At 38.3% G+C, this 10,978-nt stretch overlaps 1 protein-coding gene across 1 annotated transcript in view; it reads left to right on the forward strand.

The window, feature by feature from the left end:
* LOC139452914 (sodium- and chloride-dependent glycine transporter 1-like) overlaps window positions 1-10,632 on the forward strand; it is a 28,481-nt gene extending 17,849 nt beyond the window's left edge. Inside the window, exons 12-14 of the mRNA XM_071234541.1 lie at window positions 1,730-1,830; window positions 2,225-2,392; window positions 10,495-10,632. Coding sequence (XP_071090642.1) covers window positions 1,730-1,830; window positions 2,225-2,392; window positions 10,495-10,632 — 407 coding nt within the window. The remainder of the gene's footprint in view (window positions 1-1,729; window positions 1,831-2,224; window positions 2,393-10,494) is intronic.
* Window positions 10,633-10,978: the final 346 nt, after the last annotated feature.

Genomic DNA, 10,978 nt, shown 5'->3' on the forward strand with positions numbered 1-10,978 from the left:
CTATCCCGTCTTGGTGGACGTCGTACTGTATGACATCGTTGCCTCGTCTTTGCTGGAAACAGGTTGTAAATAAACTCGACAAAACTCCTTCTATAATAAAAATAAACATTAATCTGAAACACCTAGCTATGTGGTATGTGCTGGTTTATGAGTGATAGCGGATGAGAGAAACCAGATCACTTCATTGTATGTCAATAGGGCTTCATAAGAAAACATTGGATTGTTTCGTGTCATTTGACCGACTGTTATATTAAGCACCATGATTATTTACTGGTCAAGTTAGCTCAAAGTTGTCAAAATGTTTACTTAAAACAGAGCTGACTTCATTTTACTTTCAATTCGACATTTGGGTATGGACGCTCCTCCGTTCATGAAGCAGGTGATCAACAACTCGGTCGGATATGGTTAGTGTTCCAGACTGGTAAAGTGATGATAGGAATCGACACTGGCAAAGTGATAATAAGATTTGAGACTGGCAAAGTGATAACAGGAATCGAGACTGGCAATGTGATAATATGAAACGAGACTGGCAATGTGATAATAGGATTTAAAACTAGCAAAGTGATAATAGGATTTAAGACTAGCAAAGTGATAATAGGATTTAAAACTAGCAAAGTGATAATAGGATTTAAAACTAGCAAAGTGATAATAGGATTTGAGACTAGCAAAGAAATAATAGGAATCGACACTGGCAAAGTGATAATAAGATTTGAGACTGGCAAAGTGATAACAGGAATCGAGACTGGCAATGTGATAATATGAAACGAGACTGGCTATGTGATAATAGCATTTAAAACTAGCAAAGTGATAATAGGATTTAAGACTAGCAAAGTGATAATATGATTTAAAACTAGCAAAGTGATAATAGGATTTAAAACTAGCAAAGTGATAATAGGATTTGAGACTAGCAAAGAAATAATAGGAATCGACACTGGCAAAGTGATAATAAGATTTGAGACTGGCAAAGTGATAACAGGAATCGAGACTGGCAAAGTGATAACAGGAATCGAGACTGGCAAAGTGATAACAGGAATCGAGACTGGCAAAGTGATAATAGGAATCGAGACTGGCAAAGTGATAACAGGAATCGAGACTGGCAATGTGATAATAGGAATCGAGACTGGCAAAGTGATAATAGGAATCGAGACTAGCAAAGTGATAACAGGAATCGAGACTGGCAAAGTGATAATAGGAATCGAGACTGGCAAAGTGATAACAGGAATCGAGACTGGCAAAGCGATAATAGGAATCGAGACTGGCAAAGTGATAATAGGAATCGAGACTGGCAAAGTGATAATAGGAATCGAGACTGGCAAAGTGATAATAAGATTTGAGACTGGCAAAGTGATAACAGGAATCGAGACTGGCAATGTGATAATATGAATCGAGACTGGCAATGTGATAATAGGTTTTAAAACTAGCAAAGCGATAATAGGATTTAAGACTAGCAAAGTGATAATATGATTTAAAACTAGCAAAGTGATAATAGGATTTAAAACTAGCAAAGTGATAATAGGATTTGATACTAGCAAAGAAATGATAGGAATCGACACTGGCAAAGTGATAACAAGATTTGAGACTGGCAAAGTGATAACAGGAATCGAGACTGGCAAAGTGATGAAACTTGATAAAGTGATGTTAAGAATCAGTCATTCCCCATCCACTTTTTTGCAAACTATTTAATAATCTCTTTTTATCCAGATGTGTTTTTTTTATTTCTTGATTTCAGGAGTGAATCGTGTCAGTGCAGACATAGAACTGATGCTCGGCAGACCGGTTCCGTTCTTCTTCAAGATAAGCTGGTGCTACATCACACCTACCATGCTCCTGGTAGGGTCGTAAACCAAAGCAACTCTCTCTCTCTCTCTCTCCCTCTCTCTCTCTTCTCTCTCTCTCTCTCTCTCTCTCTCTCTCCCTCTCTCTCTCTCTCTCTCTCTCTCTCTGTCAGTAAGTACAATCATAAATCATTCTTGTTCAAAATAGCTGAGTGAGTTTTACGGTTTGTTTGCAATATCCAAACCCTTTCGAGACGAGTGCCGAATCCGCAAAGGTATACAGGTATATATTTGATATTTACATTGTAACAGCAAGCTTTCTTTTGTCATAAGATATAAAATTGTAATTGGTTTTCTGCTGTCCCGTGTCTTATAAACAACAATCCTTTCATTTCTCTCCACGTCGAAGAACTTATTAGTGAAAAAGCCTTTTTGATTTGGCGTTTCAGATAACATTCATTTTCACCCTGGTCCAGTACCAGCCTCCGACCTATGGGAGGTATGTTTACCCCGACTACGCTGTTACCATTGGATGGTGCTTGGCCTCCATCCCCGGCATCCCATTCGTGGTGATGATGTTCCACGCCATCTACAAGGAGGAGGGAAGACTGGTGCAGGTATGGAATCGCACTGAATTTACATAATATAAACCAGTTACATCATTCAAGAACATATTATATTGAGTAAAACAATGTGATGTCGTAATGATAGTGAGTTATGGCAATCTACGAAAAGCTTGATTTGAACTTACTTAGTTTGTCTGTCAAGATGTCAGTGAAGAGGCGAAGGTCAGGTCAAGCATAGGTTCTTTAGTAATTAACTTATATGTATATTGAGGAAGAACCTCTCTCCGTGGAAGTTGGGTTGTTTACGATGACGTGCCTCAGTTTGACATGATACGTGGACTGAGTGTTAATCCGGCCCTATTCTCGACATCCAGAGTGTTAATCCGGCCCTTTTCTCGACATCGGTGAGCGGGTAGGAGTGAGAAGTTTCGGTCCAAATACACATATATACGCGATAACATGAGGCGGGTCGTTTATTTCTTTTATGATACATTTTATAGGACATCAACATTTTGTCGGATCTTAATACAATGTAATTTAATTCTTTTTAACCTTGCTAAAATAACGATGACTCCCTGAATACAACCCGACCTCAGCAATGTGGGGCATTTTATAAACAAGGGACTTACGTTCGTATTATTCCGAGATTCTCACAATTTTCACGTCGATTATCTGTCCCTTTGCTCCAAATACCAATTATAATATCTCTCCAACGTTTGAATGCGATCGTTCGGCCATTGTTTATCTACGTTGCCCAGCTACATCTATGAGGAACAACTCAGTATACACTTCCCTCGCAAAAATATCTTCGTCCAATTTACGACGTCATCAAGTTGCGAGCGTATGTTCGAATCTCCAGAATTGACGTCATGATAGATAAACGTTTCATCTTGAAATAAACCACGCTTCGTTCTTCATTGTTCTTGGCAATTTACCACGTAGCTATCTTATGTTTCGCGATAAAACATTGTTCTATCATGACCTCATTTCTGGAGATTCGAATTTGCGCTTGCAACTTGATGACGTCATGTACTAGACGACTTTATTTTTGAGAGGGAAGTGTCCAGTTAGTTGTTCCCCATAAATTTCGCCGGGGTACGCTGGTGAACGCAGTGGCCGAACGATCGCATCCAAATGTGGGAGAGATATGACAATCGGTATTAGGAGAAAAGGTACAGATGATCGTCGTGATTATTGTGAGAATATGAGGGAAATACCAAACTTAACCTACCTGTTCGTAAAATGGACTTGTCCAACATTGTCGAGGTCGGAATTTATTCAGGGAGTCATCATTATTGAACCAAAGGTAACTATTTTTAAAACTTGCAAATTTTATCAACACCCTTGAAGAGATAATAATTTTGATATCTCATACAAGATATACACAACTCCTGGTCGTTGTTTATCGTACAAGTTAATCAAAGTATTTGTAGCTCGAGTGTACAGTCCAAAATATTAAAAATTCAAAACAAAACATAACGCCGAATTCTTCCCCCGAAATGTTTCATTCGTATCATCAAGGCGATTGCAGTTACATTGTTTATTACGTCATGTACCAGGCCATTGTGACATCATGCCACAGTTACATAATGACGTCATCAATAGGGGGTGTTCGGGTGGAGACGCAGGTGTATTTAGGAAATAAACGTTGTGTTTGAAAATTAGATTAACGTTAGACCGAATTGATACGCGTTCGGTTTAAAATGATTAATTAAATCGGTCCAAACTATTCGGTCTAACATTAATGTTATTTTTAAACACAGTAGGTTTATCTCCATTCGTTCCGCGGACGACAGTATGTAATCCGGCATGGCACATGTGGCGAATTGAACTCGTCCGTGAAAGGGGTTGTAGGAGTCTTTCGTTGTGTTTTTTTACATTGTAACCTGAAAAAAATAATCGTCAAACGAATACCAACAACTTTTTGTTTAATGCAACATTTTGTTACGTTGTAAATAAGTAACAGCTTGGTTATATAAACCCTCCAAACACGACAGAAACCAGCTTACCGTTTGGTGTGCCGTAGTACTGTACCCCCTGCCAACACTACATGAAATGGCCTGACCGACTAATGTACTTGGAAGTAGTTGTTAACAGTTGCGCAACAATTTGAAATTTGGAAAGAGGCGGACGTGCGCATGACAGATTGTACATTTTTGTGCAAGATTGAAACTTGAAGTGACAGTGGAGGATACTCGACTGTCTGTCGAATCTGAACCCTGCAGAATCGAAGACTAGTACTATTTTCTGATCGGCCGACGAGTCAGTGTTGTGACTCATCGAGGGCTGTTGATTTTAATGACCAGTGAGTTTGATGATTTCACGTGCCTCTCTATGCGACAAAAGAGTGGCATTGGTTGTTCTAACGTAGATGCGACTAACTTTGGATTTCCTCGAAATGGTTTTCATGATTTTGGACAGAGGAATGTGGCCAGGTGGTTTTAGAGAGTACCAGTAGGGATCACCAGCAGTGACAGTTTTGAGGGAAGCTGGTAGAAAGCAGGATTCAGGTGGTTCAATTTTGACATGTATTTTTGAACGATGCAACGGGGCACGAGGGAGTATGAGTGGCATAAATTCGGGGTTTTGCCTAACTCTTATTTTGCAAACCCGCTCGATGTCTTTTGGGGGATTAAGAATTAGTTCTTATTATAAACTCAATCCCAACGACGACACATGATTTGTATAAGTCTGCAGCGAAGCGGTCATAAAATCAGTAGCATTTTTGGCAATCCAAATTGACAATGTCTGAGTTTGGTGATTGTCCAATCAAATTCGAGTATTTCACATAGTTATGGTAGAATGTGCAGTTTTCTTGGCACCGAAACTGCACTTTTGTTGCAATATTTAATTCTATTTAAAGTACGATAGAATTTATTAATAAAATATTGTTCTTTAGGGTTCTTTTTAGTTTGTACGTTGTAGACATTTTATAAGAGGGAATTATAGTAGATTTGATTTCCTTTTCCCGTGCACATGTGTCGAGATGTGCACTTAAAGGTATGCAATGTCATTCTGAGTATTTTCTTTGCTTCTTGTCCACATGGATTCGAGCTCGCAAATATTCAGTTTGTCCAATATATTGTTCTTTGCACCCCATGCAGTTAATAATATACATGACATTTCTGGGGGAACACTTTAAATCACCGTTTAATAATAACGTTTTCTGTTATTGTGTTGCCCTCCATCATGCGCTGACAGTCCCCACAGTTGCCTGTGTTCCACTTTGTAACTCCACTCCACTCTTTTGGAGCACTTGCATCAGATGTTCTTGGTATTCGACGTATCCTGTTAACTGTGTTAACAGGTTTCAATGTGTTTTCATTCTTTTGTTCTGCTCTATATTGTTGACATTTTCATGGATTTTGTTGAACATGTTTTTCCGTGGGTTATTGGTAGATACAAAGTCTATTGATTTATTGTTTGATCAGTCTTTGTGCTTGCTTGCTGATAATACCTTTCTGTCGAGATTTAGTGTTTTTGATATTCCAATGAGTGCTATCGGATGTCACCTTTAGGTAGCCCTTTGACTCCATCTTCCCGAGGCAAGAGAGTTAACTGACTTTAAAAGTCCAGTTTCCACCCTTGCCGAACTAGGCTGGAATTCCTTGGCTCGATCGTAGCGCCACCAGTTGCTATTACGAGTTATGTCCTTTCGATGCCTCACCTATTGACCAATCAGATTGAACCTCTCGTATCACTTGCATTTGCTTCAAACAAAACGGTGGCGCCCAGTCAAGACGATCTGATTGATAATCAAGATCTATATTGTGATCAAACGAGTCTTACATCGCGAAGTGCATCAAATCACGTGAGCACCTTGATTAAAAGCATGAAAAGATTTAGAAAATATCTGTTGACAACGAGTTAGCGGTGCACATGTTTTGCAAATCCTGCAGTCGACCGAAATCTGCATGACACTTTACGAACTGGATTTCGATTTCGGTGCGCGATTTTGATTAGACTATGCATAGACTCGTTAGTCCAGACAAAATGTAACTCCATAATACCAGCCTATTTCAGCAAGGGTGGAAACTGAACTTTTATAGTCAGTTAACTCACTTGCCTCGGGAAGATGTTTGACTCCAGCAACCTGTGATGACGTGTTTCGTCATGAGACATACTGGTACATATTCTTCGTGATAAGTTGCGAGGTAAACTTGTTGTGATGTAACTGGGATGACAGGGGAAACGTGGGGTACTGATTAGTGTCTGTGACTTTGTAGAATATGTCAGTATCCACTCCAGTACCATGCTTGATAATCTCACTGTCAAGAATTGAGATTTTGTCTGAATCCGTTTCTAGAGTAAATGTTAGATTTCTTTCCATGTTATTTAACCGTGCCGTCAATGTATCTAGACTCGTCCGAAAGTGGCCAAATAAAGAAACAGTCATCCAGAAATCTTCTGTTGTTTGTGAAAACTATTTCAAACTCTTGACCATATGTTTTTCAATCCTGCATTACATAGACCTTAACCCGCATGGTGCCTGGCCGTCAGATGGCTTTGCATACCGCTCAGTGCCGTACTGGAATGACGTCTCGGTTTCAAATAAGCATACATTGTATGAAAGTGTCACAACTTTCGTATTGCTGCACAAGGTGTACGCAAAATGTTTAACATTAAAAAAGACTTGATTGTCGTTCAAACAGTATCTAAATGCAGCAAATCTAAAAACGCACTGCTTAGCCATCGATGAAAGTGCCAGTATTAGTTTGCTACTGTTTTACATTAATTGTAACATTTGAGCACCCGAATGTGGCAAGTAAAGTCAAGCAAGCGCCCTTTTTGAAATCTAGATGTCCAATAATTTATACCATTGTAAAGTACATATCTTCATGATGATAGACATCTGGTATTTTCATGTCAAAGTACACATTCGTTGAGAATTGCCCGTGAGTTTAATTTACAGATAAGAAATCCCGATGAAATTGTCAGTGTTTTTGACGTCAAAACAAAGCCGATAAAGTAATCGCGTTTAGTTTATACTTAATAATAAAAACACCTTCGGGGTAATTGACATCGGACATTTTCAAATGACAAAATGTGAAGAATGACCAAACAGCCCTAACTATACTGAAATTGACAACGCTGAATATCGGACGTCATTTTTATTTCACAAGATTATACTGAAGCTTGAAACGTGATTTTATTGGATGATACTTAAATTTGAAAGCACAATAAGCGTAGAGAAGGCTATATTTAATTGCGCAGGTGAAAGAAGAAACTATTGTTTAACAGTGCAATTATAATTAATGTCTAGATTATGTAAGGGAGACCATTACGAACATTTTAATTACTTCGATTAGAGTATTGATCAATGTATATACTGTTCATGTGCTAAACAACTGAACAAATTTGTTTCACTATGGCCACTAATACATACATTCTCGTCTCACCTTCTATTTCACACTTGGCTGCCTTACTGAGACCTTTTCTCAAAACGAAAACGTTCAACTTTATGGATAACAACTTTTGGTTCATTGCATATACATGTATTGCGACGTTTCGATGACGTTTGCTAAAAATATACTTGTATGCCCAGTCAATGAAATAACACGTTTTCTTTCACATTTTTTCATAAATGCGTCTTTAGAATTGTAATTCCACTTTGGTATGTACATTCAAGGACATACGTGGTAGTTTATTTCAAGTAATGTTTCCCATTTCATCCGTTTCTATAAAAAGAAAAGTTTGAAATGATATAAGATTAATGAAAGTAATGGAATTATTTTCATAAAAGGAAAAGCAGCATATAAAATAGATTTTTAATGATGAACTTACGAAATAAGACAAACAAAATCTTTTCTATCAATGTTTTTCATTAATTATATATTTCCTCTATTTCTTCTGGCCTAGTATCCATTATACTACCACACCATTAGATCAGCTGTTTGACGTGATAGTGAGTACATTCTACATCAATAATTTGTAATTCTAATATTAATTAGATATAATAGCCATTGCCGAATGTTGGAAGTACAAAGCTTATCGTGTTGCGATAATATATTCCTATATATATTATCGTAACACACATGACTGGTTATCAATTTTCTTCTACAATCACAGCATGTTACATGTACATCAAATACACGGAAAATACTATTTCCGAAAACTAATCATAGCGCCAATATCACAGTTTGAACAAGACAACATTGATCTAGAGGATCAACACGGTGCAAAGAAATGTTGTAGCATTCCTACCTATTGATGCAAGTACCTACACCGTCATAAAATGCACATGTATAACCCAGAAGATACCAAAAATTGTAATTTGCATGTGGTACCTTCAGAATCAGGAATGACAATATGGCACATTTCAGTTTAAATATTTATGTTATATTAAAGTAGAAACAAACATATTATGAAATTGAAACTAGTTATATGTAATGACTTCCAGAAACATCTGTTATTGTTAAGGAACATGGGGTAAATAGTTGACACAATCAGAATGGTATAAATAATAGTGTTGACATTGATATTTCTACAGTGGTAAAGTTATTAATATGATTCATAATAAATATTTTCAAAGTAATAGCTACATTATTGTAATATTACTTTATGATGAAGTAGATTTGTAGAGACACGCAAATATTGTTAAAATTCAAAACCATAACGTTGTCCATGAACCATACGTCTCTATGAGAGTTAATTCCCTAATGGTAATATGTTTACTCCTGTAGCCTGACACGTCAATTATTCACACTGTTCAAAAGTGCTAATATCTCGAATATACTCATTCCAAAGACAAATAACAAATAAGGCACGGCGCCTGGCGTTGTACAATGAAAGGAAAAAACAAATCGAAATCGAACGTAACAACACAAGCGGTTAACTCAAATGCGAAAAAGGATTGCTGTCATCATTTTACCGATGTTTCAGTAGTTTTAGTTTTGTCTATCATCGACAGGAACTGGGGCCGAGGTACCATATGTGAAACCGACCGTGACACAATTTGTTTACAATATGGCGTCGACCCATGTTTAGATATCGTGGCCACACTTTTTTCAATCTCCTTTTGCGACCAAATTTATTCACACGGTAATACACGCTACAGGAGTTATTTGGTTAGTCATACGTGACTCAGTTCATATAAAAAAACGTGTCCTGTACCACCTTGATATTAACGATCACACATCTTTACTCATCTTAGATTTGAGTATTATCTGACTTCCTTTTCGGACAATATGTCAATAGTCTAACGTCAATAACAGTACATTGGGCAAAGGTAAATCTTTTTGACCAATCTGATCAGATTTCTTTTCAAATTGTCTGTCTGATACTAAAACAGTTACGTGGAGTGAGAGGGTGAGTTTGGTCTAACACCGCTTTTAACAGTATTCCGGTCATATCACGGCGTGTCAACTGAATGTTGGAGGAAAGCCCGAAGTGATGCAGGTCTCAGACGTTTACCACTTCGGTGAAAGCAACGAGCATGGGTATGGTGCTGACAAACCTAGAAACATAATCGGGGTGAACCGGGATTCGAACACACAATCATAGGTTTCTGGCGTGCCCCAGGGACTCAACGCTGCACAGCGAATCGCGGCGCCTAAGACGACTGGGCCACCCGTGCCCCAGTTACGTGGAAGTGACATGGGGGCATAATCAAAATTCGCGATCGTTCGATTGGAGTACAAACATGGCAGAAAAACGTCGCGAAGCGCTGTGACCACTTTACTAATCTCACCATGTTTCACAATCCGTAGCACTGTATAAAGTATGAGTTACACGAAGTTAAAGCTGCGATGACAGGAGTGAAGATGGTTATGAGTTTGACTTTTCGCACTCAGTGTTTGACATCTTAATTCACAGTTGAAAATTGTCGTATTAGCATTAAGGAAGTGTGAAAAGCGAGGAACAATGTATGATTCCGAGGCACCCAGAGGCTTCCATATTGCATCGAAAGCGCAGCAGTGTTTCAATATCACTGCACAATACGCCTACGCCGTCCCCAGCTGTTGATACATGATGAATGAAAGGAATGAAACATTTCGGATGTACATTTGGCGTTTTGTTGTGATCTAAATTTTAGATATGTTTAGTTATTTCCCTTACAAATGTTGAGTTATTTCCCTTACAACCCAAATATATACATTTGTCATCAAATAAAGTTCAATTTGTGCACAGAATGCTCTTATGCCATGTTACAGAGATTCAAGAAGTCCTTGAAACCTGACAGCTCCTGGGGACCATCCAAGTCGTCATTGAGGGTGTTTTACATGGATAAACACAACAAACCCAACCCTCTGAAAGACACCTTCATTTCATCGCTGTCTTGTAGATCATAGATATACATGGACATGTTTTGTAGAAAACAACTTTCTTGCATGTGAGTTTCCTTCGATGCGATGTGACTTCATGCTAGGCATCGATTTTGTGGTCCAGATGTATGTTTCAGGCCCGGTGTCGTTCAGTGTCTCCGTGGGATATTGTAACCACGTTTAGTAGTCCTGTGTATGAGTACTAAATAGAAATAGTAGATGTTTCTGTACGTAATATGTGATAAGTGTTGAAGTACATGTACATTTTCGGAACTTCATTTGCAAGAAACGTACGGCCCAATACAATCATGCCGACGCACGGGTCCAGTGGTTTGGCTAGGCAGCTCATAGTGACTCCACGGTGTCAGAATCT

The sequence above is a fragment of the Haliotis cracherodii genome, unplaced genomic scaffold, assembly GCF_022045235.1.
Source record: "Haliotis cracherodii isolate W230 unplaced genomic scaffold, xgHalCrac1.p SCAF_10, whole genome shotgun sequence".
Classification (NCBI taxonomy): domain Eukaryota; kingdom Metazoa; phylum Mollusca; class Gastropoda; order Lepetellida; family Haliotidae; genus Haliotis; species Haliotis cracherodii.